This window comes from Amborella trichopoda, chromosome 5 (genome assembly GCF_054954075.1).
Source record: "Amborella trichopoda isolate Santa Cruz 75 chromosome 5, AtrichopodaSantaCruz75HAP2 v2.0, whole genome shotgun sequence".
Lineage (NCBI taxonomy): Eukaryota > Viridiplantae > Streptophyta > Magnoliopsida > Amborellales > Amborellaceae > Amborella > Amborella trichopoda.
Window position 1 is genome coordinate 46,792,887 of NC_142340.1, and position 19,364 is coordinate 46,812,250.

At 40.1% G+C, this 19,364-nt stretch overlaps 1 protein-coding gene and 1 long non-coding RNA gene across 15 annotated transcripts in view; one reads left to right on the forward strand and one right to left on the reverse strand.

The window, feature by feature from the left end:
• Window positions 1-4,955: 4,955 nt before the first annotated feature.
• The window catches only part of LOC18431881 (uncharacterized), a 43,348-nt gene continuing 28,939 nt past the window's right edge, over window positions 4,956-19,364 (reverse strand). For 8 of the 14 annotated variants that reach the window (XM_088868432.1, XM_088868441.1, XM_088868434.1 and 5 more), the window contains 7 exons: window positions 12,121-12,281; window positions 9,935-10,121; window positions 9,556-9,645; window positions 9,008-9,319; window positions 8,834-8,914; window positions 6,341-7,158; window positions 4,956-6,174 (listed from right to left, as the gene is read on the reverse strand). In XM_088868432.1, coding sequence (XP_088724558.1) covers window positions 5,247-6,174; window positions 6,341-7,158; window positions 8,834-8,914; window positions 9,008-9,319; window positions 9,556-9,645; window positions 9,935-10,121; window positions 12,121-12,281 — 2,577 coding nt within the window. In that variant the 3' untranslated portion in view covers window positions 4,956-5,246. The remainder of the gene's footprint in view (window positions 6,175-6,340; window positions 7,159-8,833; window positions 8,915-9,007; window positions 9,320-9,555; window positions 9,646-9,934; window positions 10,122-12,120; window positions 12,282-19,364) is intronic. The other 6 variants (XM_088868433.1, XM_088868431.1, XM_088868437.1 and 3 more) reach the window with 3 other exon arrangements.
• Window positions 11,385-11,656, forward strand: LOC148782157 (uncharacterized). The gene is made up of 2 exons (XR_016056598.1): window positions 11,385-11,490; window positions 11,591-11,656. It is a non-coding gene; the product is annotated as an uncharacterized LOC148782157 (long non-coding RNA).

Here is a 19,364-nt window from a genome sequence, read left to right on the forward strand (position 1 = left end):
GACCAAGTTTCTCTCTCTCCACATGTGGACGAAATTACTGTTTCTCTCTCTCTCTCTCTCTCGATGAAACTGGGGGAAGTCATTTTCCACCCGTACCCCTTTGTTTTTAGACTGTCATCTCTTTGGTTTTTGTACGTCGGAATTCCACATCTTCTATTTCTCTCACTCTGTTTTTTTATTTTGAAAACTTCTCCCTCTTTGTGGTCCTTTTCCTTCAACTCGCATTCCTCTTTCACATGTACACACATACCACGTGCTCTCTCTCTCTCTCTTCAGAATGGTGGATGGATGAAGCAGAAGAGGTCCCCCCGTCCTTGCACCAGGCTTGAAGCAATCAAGCTTTGGAGCTATCGTGCCCACATATATCTTTATATTTGAATACTTTTCTTAGTCTCCATGTGCACATATAAGTTATATTTTTCATTGGATTCGTGTGCATCTATATGTTATATAAATCTATAGGTGTCTGGGGACCAATAGCAATATGATTTTGATCTTACATTGGAGTGACAATAATATTATAGACCAACACCAAATATCATCGTCTGTGTGTAGCTCATTTTTTCATTTTCATCGTTGTCAAATTTTTTTTTTAATTAATTAGGGTTAGCTTCACGGATTTTGATCCATCATTCTACTTTATTAAGGCTCGTCTCTCAGGGTGAGATCATAAACCCTCTTATTTTTTTTCGCTAAATACACCAAAAAATTAAAAATATATGTATTACTAAAAAGAACCAGAATACCCGCAATTTTTAATTCTCGAGGGTTCAATTACAATTGTTGTATAGGCTCGGCAGTCCACAAAAATCTTTATAGATCAATACATATATGGGCATTTGTTTGTAGTGAGTAAATGATAAATGGAGAGAGGAGCGAGAGACTGAGAATGAATTTGGTTATGGGGTCACTTGACATGGGACCACATCCTTTAAAGTGTGATGTTATCCTACAAAGCTCATCCCAACCACTTGCTGCCGCAATCACACCCTCCCCCCCTCTCTCTCTCTCTGTATGAAGTTTGGCTCTTTTTTTTTTTTTTTTCTCTCTCTAGAATTTGACCTTATTTTCATTCCTTTTTTTGTTTTAGCTTTTCTTTTTCTCTCTCTCTCTTACATATCATAGATAACAAAAAGGAGAGAGAAATTATCTCTCTCCGTCTCTTAGTATCATAAATGAGTAAAAGAAGGTGAAGAGGGAGGAAGCAGCGAAACAGTAAGAATAAGAAGAGAAAATAGAGACGCAAGTATGTGATTTATGTACGGACTTTAAAATTTTAGGTAAAATACAAAAAGCTCCGTGATCCATATTTTTTTATTTTTTCCAAAATTATTACCTCGGTCAATCCGAATTTTGATATATATTTTTTTAGATTTTTTTTTGTTAGTATGGCAGTGCCCCCCAATTAAAAAATTTTCATTTGAATATACTTCATGTGAATGTACTTCATGTGAACATTCAATAACAATGGTACTCGTGATCTCAAATCAGACTGCATAATTTTCATGAGAGAGAAACATCTCAGCATTGAACCCCACCTCTCTCTCTTTGAATAAATCATGAGTACTTGTACCTAGAGTAGATCTATCTCATCTTGTCATATGGATATTACAGTGGATTATCTCTCTCTCTCTCTAGCAATCTCTTACTATAATAGAGAGAGAGACGTTTGTTTTTTTATGAAGAGGACAAAGGAGGTGACAGATAAAAACTGGCGTGCATGCAGAAGGTAGTGCATGGAAATTGTAATTTTTCCCATAAGATCCACCCTCCTTTTTGACACGCGAGAGAGAGGGACCAACAAGGGAATTTTCTGTCCATTCAGGCATACGTTGCTTCATGAGGAATATAGAAAGGGAAAAAATTTGCAGAAAGGTGAGGCCTTATATAATTTAATTAAGGCGCACTTCAAAAATTCGTTCATTCGATGTTCAAAAATCCTTATATCGACATGTATGAACAAGAGGAAAAATGGATTTCCGAAAATAGTGCATTTAATAATGTAATTTTTTTTTTACAGTTAAATATTGTAATGCATTTTTTAAATGTCAATTTTCAAGATTATCAAGTGTTTATAGATATTTTTGGTCAGACACTATTTTTTAAACTTTTAAATTTTATTGTTAGAAATAAAAATAAATTTCCATGCCATCACAAAGATTTCTATTACTAAAATAACGTCTTTCGATGCTATTTCATTACTAAAATAACATCTTGTGACACTATTTCAAGATGTACCCACTTTGATTGTTTAGTGCGTCAGCCTTATACAAACTAAGAAAAATGATCCTATATGATTTTTTCCCGTAAGACCCCAAATGATCATCATTAAAGTTGGTATGGATCTCTAAAAAAATCAAGTCCCATATCCATGTGATAACTTTTTTAAAGATCCGTATCAACTTTAATGGTGATTTTTTGGGATCTTACACGCATGAATGAAAGAGGGTCCCATAAAATCATTACTCACATCACAAACTAAACTAATAGAGCGACAACTGGGATTAACCATCGTTAATAAGAAAATAAAAGATGGATGCATCTTAAAGATGGATGTTTTACATCACAAACTTACTTGCATCTATCTTAAAGATGGATGTTTTACACCTTTTGGACCACGTAGTCATGCGGTCCAGCCGCATGAGACAATTTTCCATAAAAGAAAAGCCAAATAATGATAGGAATAATTACAAATAGTGTAAATATATGAGGGAGAGAGAGAAAGAGAGATGAGTTTTGTTAGAGGAGGGAGAAATGAGTTTGGTGGAGAGAGAGAGAGATGAGTTTGGTTGAGAAGGGAGAGAGAAAGGCGGCGGTGTGCAAAGAGAAAGGAGAGGGGGGCGCCGCTATACATTGGTGAGTGAGCCTCAGCCTCAGCCTCAGCCTCAGCCTCAGCCTCAGCCCCTTCCCTTTGTCTCTTCAAAACAATCAGACCTCTTTTTCCTTTTCGACCTCCTCCTTTTTGTTTCCTTTTTCATTATTTTTCTGAATCTAGTTTAACACTTAGTTTGAACCTCAATATACAAATGCTTAACCCTAAATCTCTACGACACGTTATGCGGTAACCTCCTTTTCTCTCTCTTTTTTATAGGAAAGTTAGAGAGAGAGAGAGAGCATTGCTTTTGCTAACGGGGGAATGCAGCAGACGTTCCCACTCTTCTCTTTCTCGTGATTGATTTGTGGTTGCTTATGTAGGGTTTAGGTTATTATATTAGAGTCCATGGAATGTAAGCAACGGGTTTTATTAGTATTAACGTGAAAGAAAACTGTTTCATGCGGTCTGGACCGTATTTCTACATTTGCTGTCTTCGAGGTATAAAGCACGGGTAGTCCATCTAAAGATAATTGAAACTGATTGTCCAAATGTTTTTTTAATAGAATCATTATTTTTATTTTTTAAATTTATTTATTTATTCATATTCATGATCTCTATATCCTTAAATATTAGGTCCCAAAAATCCATCTCAAAATAGATTTTTAAGTGGTAACTCATTTCTACATGGACTCATAGTCCGTAAGTAAACCCACTAAAATTCGATTTTACTCTTTTAATTTTTTTAACCATGACCCTAAAAGAAAGAAGAAAACATCCACAATGCCTCTTTATGCATAGGGCGAAGGCAAAGCCCGTGCAGTTGCCACCCTCCTCAACTTTATGAGATAAAAGAGGAGCTCCAAATGGAGGGCAAAAGACCCTTTCCAGAATAAATGAAAAGGGTTTTATATTCCCATGGGATCAACATCTGCATTTGCTCCCTCAGGTGCCCCAAATTGTAAGGATGCGACCTACCCAACCTAGAGTTCAATCTAAATGGAAAATAAAAAAATAAATAAATAATATGAAATAAAAAGAGAAATTGCAACCTAGGGACCAATATTGACAAAAAAAAGTAAAAAAGGTCTGCACAAGCTCTCGCCTGAAAAAGCAAGCCCTAGAATTTTGCAGATCGTCCAACATTAGAACAGCCTGATCTTCAGTGTATAAGAAATCAAATTCTCTCCCCTTTTTTTCTTTTCTACTTCTTGTGCTCGAAGATAATCATTGAGAGTCACCTTTTACATTGACTAACCTAGGGTTCCTCATTGGTCCAACTCGTCTTTCCTTTTTTAAAGACTTTTTTTCTTTTCAAAAAGAACGGAGGTCCACCTAAGGTTATAGTGGATAGATCAATCAAATAAGGTCCGGTTTATGAGCCCTCTGGACTCATATATAGAAATGCAGCCCTCCTTAATAATCTGTTTTTAAAATAAATTTTGACCCTGATATTTAAGGAATATACAATCCCTAATATGGAGATCATCAATATGAAAAAATTAAAATAAAAAACTAAAATTGATATCTTTTTTCGTAAGGAAATATTTACGCCAATGATTTGACCTTTTTTATTGGAGAGACTGTCATCTACATCCATGTTTAGATGGATAGTTATGCCTCATGGGATGCAAATGTTGAAATATATCCCCAACGCATAAACTACTTTTAGGACACATTGAATTGTACAATAACCACTTAGCGAGAATCCATTTACATTCATAGTGAAATAAATTACAAATGGCACCATTACAATGGCAAAAACATTTAGGTGTGAGATCCTGATGCCCACCCCACATTATGCAAAAGGACGGTTCCCATTTCTTTTTTATATGAAAAATAAGTTTAAACCAGATTCTATTTTACAAAGACATGGATATGTCACATATCCTTTTGAGTTCTGAAGCATCACAAACACCAACCCCAAATTTGGATTTTAGATATAATACATCCATGCGTTATTTAGATGAGGAGGAAAGGAGGGATTTCCCGTAACACAGGCTATTTAATGGTAATATTTCAAAAAGAACGTTCAAAAAATAGATGTCTTAAGTTTTTAAAACATTGACATGTGCAAGTGTCCTTGATTTGTCGACATGCACCAAAAACTATAGACACACTTGTCCATGCTATACGGACCAGATTACACCATCAAAAGCTTTACTTTTTTCCTTAACAAGGCTATGTCCGTGCATGAACCCAAAATTTGATAAGAGACTCCACACCAGCAAGGCATGCAAATTTCCATTTGAAAAAAATACAGGCTCTAGGAAGGTATTCATGGGACCGATGAATATGAATAATGACTACCTCTTAACCTCTTGCTTTCAAATTCTTCAGGCACATTACTCATTTGCCAATTAATCATTCAGATCAGAAATGCTTGCTCATCAACCATGCATTTTTTCCGGTATGAAGTTACAAATACGAATCGTTACCTTCTCTGCATCCTCTTCGCCTGACTAATTTTGATGACTTTAAGGGCAGATTTGTCACCCCCACCACGAGGAAGCAGTTCAGGAGAAGAAAAATCAGGTCTGCAGCCTGCCTGAGTAAATGTAGGTGGTGATGGCGCTTCTATTCTGGAAGACCCGAATATGGAATTTGATGGCTGTGAATGCATTGAAGTAGGCATTTCTGAATTGGGATTCTTTGATGGGACCATCATTTTACTTGATTTGCTGGAAGGGGCAAATAGGATCGACTGAGATGGAGATGAAGAAGAAGAAGCACCACCTAAAGTAGATGAAGATCCATAAGTGAATGGTTTGCTGGTACCATGAGCTGATGACCCCCCAAAAGCAAAGGCACCACCGAAAACAGGAGTTGTCAAAGAGTTTGCTTTGCCATCTGAGCCCAGAATCAAATTATTCGACGATGTCGAGAATCCAAATAAAGGTCCTCCTCTAGTGCCCAAACAAGATATATTAGTAGTCTTTTGAGGGCCAATAACATCAGCAGTTGATGAAGAAGATGCACCGGTGATTGCAGTGGTACCATTAATAGCAAAAGGAGGCGAAGTGGCCACTGAAGCTTTAGAAGGAATTTTTGATGCAGAAATGTCAGACACCGAAGAAAAGGCACTTGTTGCCAAAGTGGAGGCAGCAGTGTTTCCTAAAATAAATGGGCAGTTTCCATCGCATCCTGTTAAGGTGTCAGAAACTACTGAAGAAACAAGAGAACAATTACTTGAATTCAAATAAGAAGGAGCCTTTGAGCCATAAGTGGAAAACAAGGGATTTGAAGTTGATGCAGAGGACATCCCCAACAAGGAAGTGGCCCCTCTTTGTGATGCAAATGTCCCACCATGCTCCTTTTCCAATACCGCATTAGGTTTTGTTTGAGCAGCAACACCTGCAGAACTGCAATAAAGCAAGAATAAAAGTATTTCTAAGAAATGTTTTCAAGGTCATGCTAGGCCTCCAAATCCAGATAATAAGTACTATCAAATGGTACCAAGAAGCTCCATAGACTGGCATGTGCGAGTTAAAAACAATGAATGAAAATCCTCCATCAAGCCAGACTAACCTGAAAGATAACAAGGGCTTGTTGGCTGATCCAAAATTGAACTTTGGAGTAGAATAATCAATAGCAGCCTTGTCGTTGGATCCAAAACAGAAAACCAGACCCTTATCATCAGACTTTGTGCAAAATTGGAACAACAATGGAGCAGTTTCTTTGTTCGCTTGAATTGATTTAGTAACTGAAAAAGTTGGCGGCAAGGTAGGCGTGGGAGGTTCCTCATAACACGCACTTCGGGCCGGTGGAATAGGAAAGGCAAATAAAGTGCCACACATTTTACTAGAATCCGCAGGCTCTTCTTCACCTCTAGTCGTGAACAAGGAACTGCTAATTCCTGGAGAACACAATTGTGGGGCCCTTTGTGCCTGCAGTTGCTCATTGCTAACACCAGTGTGATCACGGCCTTTAGTGTCTTCTTTGTTATTCTCCTTTGTCATGACCAGCTCTAACTCCGCCAATTTTTCTTTGGGAGATGGAACTTTCCTATCACAGTGCTCTAGTATTGTCCTTGCCATCCTCGACTTTGGAAGAACAAAAGCGGAAGTAGCACGACTAACCTTTCCCCTATTGTCTACAGCATGAGAACTTTTGACGCCACCTTTCAGGGATTCAAGCTGTCTACCCTCTTCGATATTTGTCAAGGAGCTTTTGGTAGCACCAAAACCCAGAGAACACATTGGATCAGGAAAGGGGCTTGCAGGAATGGACGGTCTGGATCCATCAAAGCCGGCATTAGAGATTAAGTTCTGACGGGTCCTACGTATGGGTCCAAATGATCCACGTCCATCATCCAAAAGGGAACCCCTCTTTGAAACCTGCATTTTCTTTTTTAATGTGTCATGAAAAAGTAAAGTCAAAATAAATATACACATTCCATTCATGAAAAACTATCACAAATTAAGTCTACGATAATCAACACCTTATGTCAAAACAAGAACATTAATCCAAGTTTAAATTCTGCTAATTTTAGTAGGGAAAGGATGGAATTTGAGAATAAAATTTAAACCAGACTCACAGCATTCAACCCCCCTTTTTTTTCTCCCAATAATACTTGATAGTGTTCAACCCAGTTCTGTAGTGCCAGCCAAAGAAATTCACAACTTCAGACAAATGCACACATCATATAATCAGTTGTCTGGATACTTGTACATGGAATTCTTGAGGCTAAGATTGTAGACTGGTAAATTACAAAATTTGTTTCCCAATGAATAATAAGTCTTTCCCTCAAGGAAACACACTAGAGAACATAGGATAAATGGCAATATCTTGCAACTTCGACCCGAGTCATTACATGTATGCCACATTTCTCTTTTTGATAGGTCATTCGATGTAGGAGATGAAAGTCATGCTTAGTTGTCACATTCTCTTTTGGAGAAGGTACTAAAGTTCCACATTCCAATTGAAGAAAATGTCATCTCATGTTAGCTGATTACAAAGATCCAAGTTTTCTTTTTTTGAAGGTTATACAAAGATCCATGTTTCCTATTAGATGCATTCATAAGTGATTTGCTATTATTATTTACCAGTAGTCTAAATTCTAAATATTTCCTATTAGATGCATTCATTAGTGATTTGCTATTATTATTTACCAGTAATCTATTATTCTAAATATTACAATCATCAGCAGCATTATCACTACCGTCATTTTTATCTCAATTATTACCACTATAATAATAAATCTACAATTATATATTATAACGACTGTTTTCGGTGTTGATGCTGCTGTTATGGTTGTTGTTGTTATTGTCTTTTCGCCTCTTGTTGCTAGTATTGTTGCTGTCATGGTTCTTGATAAATAATTGTTCATAATGGATAGGGTATTTAATTATTTATCCCAATGAACCTGAGGTTTTTGATGCATACAAGTTGAAAAAAAAAGTCCTCTTGGATCACTACAGAACATCTTCCCCAGCAAGTACATGCACCACCATCAATGGTGGCAACCAACCTGTTATTTCCATCATCTCATTCCTCATACCCAAACTAATAGACAAAAGAAAAGGAAGGGCGGGGGGGGGGGGGGGGGGGGGGGGGGGGAGAGAGAGAGAGAGATTGATCAACTTGTCTGATGTCTCCCACACCAGAAGCAAAGAGTATGATATATTCAGTCAAATTTCACTGTAAGAGGCCTTAACTACATGTGTCAACATATCAGATGCCCATGAATTGTTCATTCAATTTTCAAGCATTCTAAGTTTTCATTATTAATATTTTAGCAATTATAGAACAACTGCCAAATTCAATCACCTTAATTCTGCAAGTCTCTCATCACCTGTTCTGTCTATAATACCCAGTATTTAAAATGTTTCAATTGGCAAAGACGACAAAACTTATAATCAAATGCAAGTTGCAACAATAACAAAACAATGAAATAATAAAGATCGATCACATTGTAACATAGAAGCTCATGGAAAATATTTACAATTGTGTGCTGAATGCAAATTTTGAGACTATGGTCAATGCATGAGTAACATTTGCGTACAGAACATGAAATCCCACCTGTCCACCCCCTGAAAGAGGGGTTTGTGGTTGTCTCCAATGAGATAAAGGTGCACATCTATGATTTCCATCGAGAGAACCCTGCAAATACATATGGAAATAACAATGGTTATCACAGGTATGTTCATGCAGAAATAGAGAAACTAAAAACAACAGTAAAAATATTTCACATACATTGGGAGTAGCAGTGGTGTAATCTCCTCTGGAATAGGGGGTACAAGCCATACTATGAAACTCAACTCTTCCTCTTTGAGTTGGAGGCGTAAGGTACCCATGCTGATCCCGTCCTAGAGCACCTGGCCAGCACGTAGGAGGGGACTTTGATAAAAGTGATAGACTAAGTGATCTGGGTTCAAGAGCTCCACTGTAAGGCAAATTTCTCTCATCCTTGAATATTTTAGTACAAGAAGACGAGGGTGTTGACAATTTGTTTTCCATGTATGCTTTTGCAATCTTGATAGGCGAAGCCCTTATTTCCTCAGATATCTGTTTGAAGTTTTTGCTTGTTAATACACAAATCAAGTATCCAATTTAAAAATTCAAAGCTTTGTAAAAGCATGTGCGATTCATCATCAGTCCATTAGGAGGAGGTGTAAATAGCTGGAATTCATATATACTAGCAAGTTAAGAGATGATGACAAATGCCGTGCCACAAATAAATGTCATGATGCAATAGTATAAAATAACAGAGCATGTAACATAAAATGGTGCAGTTTACTTACCTCTGGTGCAACAATATTGCTTGCCATATTTCCAACTGATTTGTTGAATAAAACTGCCTCTTTCCCTTGAACAGAAGGCCTTGATTCACTCTGTGAAAAACCATCCAATTCAAGCGTTCAAGAAAGGAAGATATAGATGCACATATCGCAAAAGGATCACAAAACGTGAAAGGGAAATGTTTCCTAGCATCCATAGCAGTCGGATCCTAATCCAAACTCAAGATGCAGATAAACATTTACTCTGTGAAGTGCCCTCACATCTCAAAGTGGGATAGGATCCAATGATTGTGGAGTCTTACTAGACAGAACCTGTAGGTTTTTCGCATTCTGAAACATGAAAGTAATGTTTCATAACATATGATGCAATGTTACTACGTACCAAATTTCCACTCATTCTGTTACATAAATCTTTCCTTTTTTCTTGCTTCGAAGTTCTTAAATCATTCTGAGGCAGAATAGGCTCACCAACTTCAAGAGAATTTTTGTTTTCCCCTCTATACCCATCATCATTTGAATGATCGATCATCCTTGAACGCAGGAGCTCTGACAAACGATTGAACTGATCCCTGTGAAATGAAAGAAAACCAGAAATCATAAACTCCTGAATTGCAAATAGTCACATAATTATATCCATGACAATTAAATTAAATATTTTCACAAGAAAAGGCAGAAACTCAGTGAGTCTGATTCGGACTCGCCCAGACTCATATGATCCAAGGCTAACTCAAGTATGTGCGAGTCTTCAAAATATCCAGCGAATATTCTTCAAAAAGTATGGTTTTCAAACGATTGGACTTGCTGAGCAGATTTGGACCAGGCCCTGCCAATATCTGTACCTATTTCTAAGTCTTAAGAGACTAAATAAAGTTGGTATGATGATGCTCACTATAAGATCAACCATGCAACTATCCGAAAGACAATCATATGAAGACATGAGGGGAAGAGCAGACCCAGAAACAGTATTTGACCTCCAGGCTTATTTACTAAACCTGCCTTTAGCTTGATAGTAGCTGCAAATTACACTCTTAAAGCATGGAAAATAGGTGCAGAAACTTGCAATTCATAAAACCCACACCCATAAGCCTGGACCTCTGCCCATTCTCCTAGATTCCAATTGCAATGGGAAAAAAAATACACCTTTTATACCTATTGAAAATCCATTTGATGAATTTCAGATCTACGTATCTGAATTGGGGTCACGCACCAACACCTTTCTTTTGCCTGGTGGTGAGATTACTATAACCCTTAAAGACGCTTCTCAAATCTGGAATCTCCTACAGCACTAGACCAATCAGCAATCCGAATCGGCTTTTCTGAAGATCCTAAGGTCTTCTACCGCAAACGGATTGAACTCGAGTGTCACTTCGGGAACAAGTTAAGCACTTGAAAGATTGACCAAACAAAAAATTATGAAATGTATGCCTTTGTTTCTTGAGGGGAATTTCTTTTCTTGCCCTTTTTAAGACTTATGAGTAACTTATTTGATTATGGAAACTACCGCCGCAATACTTGCTGATTTGTACAACAAACTGCACAATCAAACTATCATGCACATGAAACATCAGACCCAATGCATGGTGCTGCTTCAGGTAATGATTTGAACGTCACTCAGCCCTGCAATATCTCATCAGGTTTCTTTATCGCTTTACTCAAATGAAATTCTTTATTTTTGTAGGTCTGGTGCTACAAGCATCCGTCTATAAGTTAGGTCGTCCAAAGATTAAATGGATATAAAGAACTCCCCCTATTGTTGTATCTTCAAGCTTTGAAACCAGGAGTTATCTATATAGATGCTTCAAATTGCAGCAAGCTGGCGGTAGCAGATCAAGGAAAGTACGAAAGTGCATTTTAAATCAGCACTGTAGCTATTCCATCTGACGATCTGCAGCAGATTATGTCGGCTCTCAATATTAAGAGTAATCTTTCTCCAACCAGGTAAACCATTTTTTGAAAGTCAAGGTCTACTTTCTTTCATCTGCTAAATCCAATAACTATGAGTAGTTTCTTGACTCTGGCGCTTCGAATCACATGACAGGAAATCTACTACAGTTTCCTCCTCCCAAGAATTGGATGGTAATTCTCGAGTTTATCTTGGTGATGGTTCTTATATCAGCCTGCATTGGTTCTATCAAAATTTCCAAGAAAGGACGAAAAAGCCTTACTTTTGTGCTTTAGTAGTTCCCAAACTCTCCAAGAATCAACTATCTGTATGTTGGACAATTGATTGAACAGTCTTATAATAGAGTCTTTTTTCTCGATCTTTGTGCCCTGGAGGACGCTGAATATATTTGAAATATAAAATGATCCACATAATTGTTGCCTTGCTATTACTATTTTTTCTCTTCCATGACCGTGATGCTACTCATAGGAGATAAAAGTACTAATTGAATGTTGTGGCTTGTAGAAGCCAAAGTAGGCATCAGTACATTCACGAAATTCCACAGAATGCAATTCTATTACAAGTAGAAATACAAAAAATGAAACGATTTAACATAATTAACAATATGAGAAATAAAAAGGATGAATGACAAGCTCACATCCCACAAGCTCACATCCCACACTTGCCTAGAAAATGTTTTTTGATTCAGCAGCTTCTCGAGTTTAGCAAGCCCGTTACCATCATGTCCACTGCCCAATTTATGTTCAGCATGGCCATCGCTTTTCAATATATCGCTCTGCTTCTCTCCAGCACCAACTCTTTCATCAGTAACACCAGATGAAAATTTCTACAGAGAAACAACCATGGTAAGTACAAAGTAGAATGACCTTCAAACAATAATAAGTTCACATCAATTAAGTGAATAAACTAAAGGTGCAAAATAATGCATGTAATCCACTTCACTATTCATATTTACATCGTAGCAACATGTGATATTGCACACATTGATACAAGAAAACAGCACTGCTCTTCATGGAAAGTAAATCAAACCAACAAATTCACTGGTAGAAAGCTAGTGTGGATGTCAAATTAGAAAAGCGTTGTTATTAAAAATAACGTGCAAGTTTTTCAAATATAAATGTGAAAACTTTGGAGTTTTTTTTCCCTGCCCTTCCAAAGTTGTTTGGCTGTTCCGTAAGCTTTTTCTGTATCCCTCCCAGTCAAAAACCTCCATGTTTCCATACAACATTCTCTCTAAATGAAAAACTCAACAAAAGATCCCGGAAAAAATCCCACCACCAAAACCCAAAAATCAACTGAACCAATGAAGGAACTCACTTGAAAGTTAAGACAGATAGAACCCCCATTTAAGCAAATGTTGGTTTTATGGTTTTTCTTAGTGAAACGAGAGAAAGAAAGACGAGTAAAAATTGGGGTTGCCAAAGAACCAAGGTTCAAAAAAAAGGCTAGGCTGCCGGCCAGACGCCCAGCACCCAGGCGGGCGCCTAGGCATGTACACAAAACCTAAGGCGCCTTGTAGCACAAATTCTTTATATATATACATATATGTGTTGTCCAAACACACATATATGTTATTTGTGTCAATTTCGTAATTTATTGTATTTGAAAATATTGCAACATACTTTTTTATATACAAACATATGACATATCACACGTTGAGAATAAACTTGTTCAAAATTTCGAAATTAAAACCATACAAAAGTATAAAGCGAAAAACAAAATAGTCCAAAAAGGCAAAAAGTACAACATCAAAATGTCTAAGAGTTTGAGGGCTTATGAAGTGTTTTTTTAACTTTAGGGGTTTGAAAATAACTCCCATAACCTATTTAAACCTTTATGGGTCAACATCACGCCCTTTGCCCTTTTGGGCATCTTTAAAAATCGAAAAAAGGCCCACGTCCCTAGGTGCCCACCTAGGCACCTGCCCGGCCCAGCCCACCTGGGCCCGCGCCCAAGTACATTAGCCCAAAATGGGGCGCCCAGGTCTAGGCATGCAGTCAGAGGTGTCTTGGGCGCTTAGGTGCCGGGCGGACCGTTTTTTGAAACCTTGCAAAGAACCAAGCTCTCATAGAGTTGAATGTTAGAGAAAGAAACAACCTAGAAATTGAGGATTTCATTGGATGGCTTAAGAAGGAAGCTGAAGAGAGAGAAGGGCACGGCATTTTGAGATGATTTTAAAGAGAGATGTCACAGTCATTGCAGAACCAGCAGCCTGAGCTTCTCAATTGCAAAATCAGAGCTCTAAAATGGCTTATATTGAGCCCCAAGCAATATAGCTCTGAACTGCAAAAGAAAATGAGCCAAACCCCCAAATTCCTGGTTCCTGGGAGATAATAGAACCCTAAATGTTGGTTGACTGAGAAAGATCAACCCCACTGATTTCGGCCTTTTCTTTTAGAGAGAGAAGACCCAAAAGGGTCTAGTTTTCATAGAAAAACAAAACCCTGGTTTGCAGAGGCACAAGAGCCCTGGTCCTATTTTACAAAGTAAAGAAGCCCAAAAATTGAAAGGGGGTTTTTGATGGGTTTTTTTAGAATGTTTACTTTGTATTGTAAAAGGAAATTAGTACAAAATTTCAGCCCGAAGAGTTGGGAGATATATACAACCAAAAAATTAGGCTCCCCTTAAGGGAAGCCCTGTACAAAATCCTGGGGGGTCAAATAGGAGAGGTAACAGAATTCTCCACCAGAATCAAATGAGGACTGAGGCTGCAAAAAAATACTCAAGTCACTTGAGTGTTAGCACCTTCTTTGGCGAGGGAATCCGTGTGTGAATTGCATTCATGCCACACGCCTCCAAGATACTGAGAGGCCCAAACAAAGATGGGCAATTTCTTCTAAAATATGTGCCAGAGACCATGGATATGGGCAGAGCCAGAGGCCCAGCGAATTACATTACTTGAGTCGCCTTTTATAATGAGGGCTGAAGACCAACTGCAGTCGAAGAGTCTAATGCCTTTGAGTAGTGCATAGGCTTCAACCGAATGGGAATCAAAATGTCCAATAGGTTTGGAGTAGGAAGCGAGGATTGCTCCTTCGTGGTTCCTGAAAAGGCCATCCATACCGGCTGGCCCAGGGTTGCCTAGGGAGCAACCATCAAAATTAAGCTTAATGCCATCAGGATTGGTGGCTTCCACAGAGAGCGCGAGGGACCCGAGGGCAGGGTAGGTGGAGAGGGGGCAGGTGGAAGGCCGAATGGTAAATTCCCTTGAACAGCTTGTGGTTAGAGGCCCAAAAGGTAACCAGTTATTTGATCTTATAGAACAAAGCGCCAGTTGACAAGTACTGACCTCGGAATGTCCTCAGGTTGCGCTCGTTCCACACTGTCCATTAGAGCACGAAAATTGCAGCTTTCCAAATGAGCTTACAGTAAATAGAGGACACTCAAAACAGACCTGAGGGTGTCAGACACCAAATGAGCTTGTTGTCACCCCGGAAGGGGAAGAAGGTGGTTTCCAGAAGTGCTACATGATCAAGGAATTCTTGAAGTTCTGTTACTAATTGAGACCTCCTAAAGACGGCATCACACTGGGTTCGATCCTTGGGTGTCGAAGAGGTCAGCAACAGTTTCCTGCCGATTGAGGGTCAATTGGAAAAGGGAAGGGAAAACATTTTTAAGGGGAGAGGATCCTAACCACAAAACTGACCAGAATTTAGTTCAAGTACCGGCTCGTGTTAAGATACGAATGTTTTGTTTGAACAAGTTAAGGAAGCTAAGGAGAACGCACAAGCACCCGAAGGTCTGCTGTTTGCTCTGGAAGAAGCCAGCCAGGAGGTGGACTGGAGACAGTACTTTTGAAGCAATACCTGCTGCCATAGGTGGTTGGATTGGGTGGCGTAGCGCCGCCACCACTTGCCCAACAGGGCAGTGTTGTTTACTTTGAGCTTTCGGATGCCAAGTCTCCCGAGGTGGCAAGGCGAGCAAACGTTTTCCCAAGCTCTGAGGTAAATTATATGCTTTTCTCCATCCCCTTCCCAAAGAAAGTTCTGCATAAGGTGATTCAGACGGGTTAAGACAGTGGCCGGCATCTTGAAGAGGGACATTTGTATCGGGATGCTCGATAGGGTGGCTTTGATGAGAGTAGCTCTGCCGGCCGGGGAGAGGAAGCGACATTTCCATGCGGCAATTTTGCACTTGAATTTATCAATGATATGTGCCCAAGAACTAAGCTTAAGCTTCCCAATGCACAGTGGAATACCAAGGTACATTGAGGGGAGGATATGTGTGCTGCAATCCCAACCCTCGGCAAGTGATTCTGTCGAACGGGGATCTAGCACCACTCCAATCATCTTTGATTTACAGATTAACCTTGAAGCTGGTGACCCACTCAAAACACTTTGACAAAAAGGAAGAGGGTATTTGTTTCCTAGGGAGAGGCATTACAAAACACCAGGGTGTCATCGATGTATCACAAGTGTGAAATAATGGGGCTGTGAGTTCCATTAAAGAGGCAGGAGATGAAGTGGCTGAAAACTTCAGCTACAATGGCGAAGAGGAAAGGGGAAAGGGGGTCGCCCTGGCGCAGACTCTAGAAGAGGGGAAGAATCCCCTAGGGGTTCCATTAATCATGATGGAGAAATAAGGGCTCGACATGCAGCCCATGACCCATCTCCTCCACCTCAGACCGAAACCCATACGGTGAAGAGTTTCATAAAAAACGAGCCAATCGACGTGATCATAGGCCTTTTCCCAATCGAGCTTAACAATAAGGCCCGGTATTTTGGAGAGGTGCTCGAGTGGATGCACTCGTGCACAACGAAGGCCCCATCTAGGAATTGCTGGTCCTTCATGAATGCACTTTGCTGGGGTCAGATTACCAATTCGACGACTTCTCTGAGGCGGGAGGCGAGCACCTTGGATAAAATTTTGTAGGAATTGTTTATGAGGCTTATCAGACAGAAGTTCTTAAGTTCCTCGGATCCTTCTTTCTTTGGGACCAGAGTGATGAACGGGGTATTAAGGGCAGCCTTATGCACTATCCCCCTGTTGAAGAATTCCTCAAAGAACACAAGGAACTCCAATCAAAACAAGGTCCAGAAGGTGCTGAAAATCGAGACTGGGAAGCCGCCCGAGCCAGGGGCCATATCTTGACCAAGGTTTTGGATAGCACCGAGTATATCCTCTTCAAAGAAGGGTCGCTCAAGCCATTCGGCCCTCTCAGGGGGAAGGGTCTGGATAGAAAACTCTCCCATGGTGGGTTTCGAAAAGAGCTTTTGGAAAAAGCTGAAAAGAGCTGAAAAGACTCTCCCAGGGGAAGCTGAAAAGAGCTTTTGGAAAAAACTCTCCCAGGGGAAGCTGAAAAGAGCTTTTGGAAAAATTCAAGGAGTACTGTTTTGACTTCAGCAGGGTGTTCGAAAGTGGAGTCATCCACTTTGATGTGGGTGATTGTGTTATCCCGCCTTTGCAATTTGCAATTTTGTGGAAGAATGAAGTCTTTTAATCGCCAAAATACAACCACTTGACCCTCGATCTCTGATACCAGTAGATTTCCTCTTTCTTGAGGAGAGAGTGGTACTCAAGTTTATGATGGAATCTAAGGTTCTTTCTGCCGTGAGAGGTCTAAGTTCCTCTAGCCGGTCCCAATATTGGATGGATAGTAGAATTGAGCTCTTTCAGGCTCGGACATTGTAAGGAAGGTTTTTGCTCCAGTCTTTGAGTGAAGCCTTAAGAAGTTGGAGTTTCCTCTGGAGTTGGAACCCAGCCCTACCGGAGACGACAGGGGAGAAGGAATTCCACCAAAAAGAAATGAGTTGGAGGATGTTTGATTCCTCGAGCCAAGCCAACTTAAATTGGAAGGGTTTGGGGACCCTAGGGACAGGTAGGGTGTCTAGACTCTAGAAGTATCGAGTAATGGTCTGAGGTAGGTTTAGGGAGAGCTGAGGCAAATGAGCCGGGGAAGACTGTGTCCGTTCGGGGCTGAGAAGGAACCAATCTAGCTTTGAGAGCGAGGGAGTGAAGGAATGATTGGACCAGGTATACTGGGCACCTTGGAGGGCAATATCTATGAGGTGGTTTCGAGCAATAAAGTCTAAGAAGCAAGACATAGCCGCAGTAACCCTGGATCCGGAGTTTCTTTCAAAGGAGAACTTGGTGACATTAAATTCCTCCCCCCCCTCCCCAAGCACCAAACTGGTTGGGAAAGGTTGGCAATGAGGTCTAGCTCCTCCCAAAGCTGATCCCTAAGGGCATCAGAATTTGGACCGTAGATGGCCGAAACTTCCACTAGAAACCATCTGAGATTCTGGTGATAACGACAGTGATAGAGTGAATGGCCATTGGCATGCCCTACAGCCCTAGACTTGCCTTACTTGTCATAGAGAGAGGGCAAGTAGTTTAGTCTTAGTGAGGGCTAGGAGAGCCAGTGAATGAAGGGTGGAGATATTAGGGATGGCACTGCGCTTGGTAGGGTTGCCGAGCCCACAAATGTTCCAGGATAGGATTAGCAGGAGGAATGGGGGAGGAGGAGAGCTCGCTTGAACGATCATCTAAGGGGAGAGGCCCCCAAGGAAGTAGAGGGGAGGTGAGACGACGAAGCAGGATGGGCTAGTCGATCATAGTTGATTCCAAAGACCAGATTTGAGAGTCCTCCATTGCCGGTTCTGGTGACCTTGAGATTGGGGAGGGGGGTCAATCTTAGAAAACCTTGAAGGGCCTCTTCAGGGCATTCAAATTTGAAGCCCATCACGCGCAGAGGATTCTGTAGGAGTGGACCTCGACATACAACCAGAGCAAGGGGGGGATAGAAGAACGGTCGAGAACTTCAATCAGCACCTGGATAGAGCCCATGGGAAGATTTTCAATGGATTTCCAGTGTATGGAGATGAGGGTGCCGAAGAGCTGCCCAAACTTCTAGAGGCATTTGCAGTCCAAGCGTGAAGTGGGATGTTAAAGAACTTGAGCCATATCCACTGAGGCTTAAACGCTCCAATGACAGGTGACCAGGGAGTAAGTGAAAGGGACGCCCCCTTGAACTTACCGGATGGGGACATAGAAGCAAAGAGGGCATTGGCAGCCGAGGGGAACAAAAAAGGATTTTACCAGATGAGAGCCTTTTACAGCAAAGGTATGGCTCTCCCCAGAGTCTTTGAGCCCACTTCTCGATGCTACGGAAATCATCATGACGAGTAGAGAAGGAACCCAATTTAGAGGACAAAGCAAGGTCTCGGTGGCCAACTAGGTTAGCGAGAGAAGGTTGAGGAGATGAATGGGAGGGGAGGAGGACAGATGAAGAGAGATGGGTTGGTGTAAGGGTTTGATGTCACCGTGCATGGGAGACAGAGCTCCATTTTTGCGGTTTTAGGTAAAGAGACTTGCTTATTGTAGGAGAAAAGATAGAGAGAGAAAGAGAGAAAAAAAATTTATACCATGGGTAGAGATGCAGGGGTATGGGAGAGGTGTTTGAGGGCATTGAGAGAGGAAGGGTTCTGAGAAAGGTGGGGTCCGATTAGTTGAAACCCAATGAGAACCAAAGGTGTGAACAAAACAAGTCCAAGTAGAATTTTTTTAGATGCCAATTGCACCATAGAATTGATAGTTTTAAAATTGTTGTCCCAAAAAACTCATAACATCCAATGTGTTTGGACCCATCAGAAAATTTTATTCACTCATCCAAAATATTTGGGTACATCCAAACTGACCTTAAATATCTCATGCAGCAGTCTCGAATGCAAATGCATTTAACTCTTAAAACCGAATAAATGGTCCAAATAAGCGACTAGGACAGCATCGACAATTTTTTTTTTTGTTGTAAAAAAACAGTTTCAAACACAATGAGAAAATGAGAAACTAAGAAGCAAGATACATATGATCTGCATTTTTGTTACAGCGAATGGACATCACCACATGATGGACAGACATGAATACCTATGGTACACAACAAAAAGTATCTAAAATAAGTGTACAAAAAATG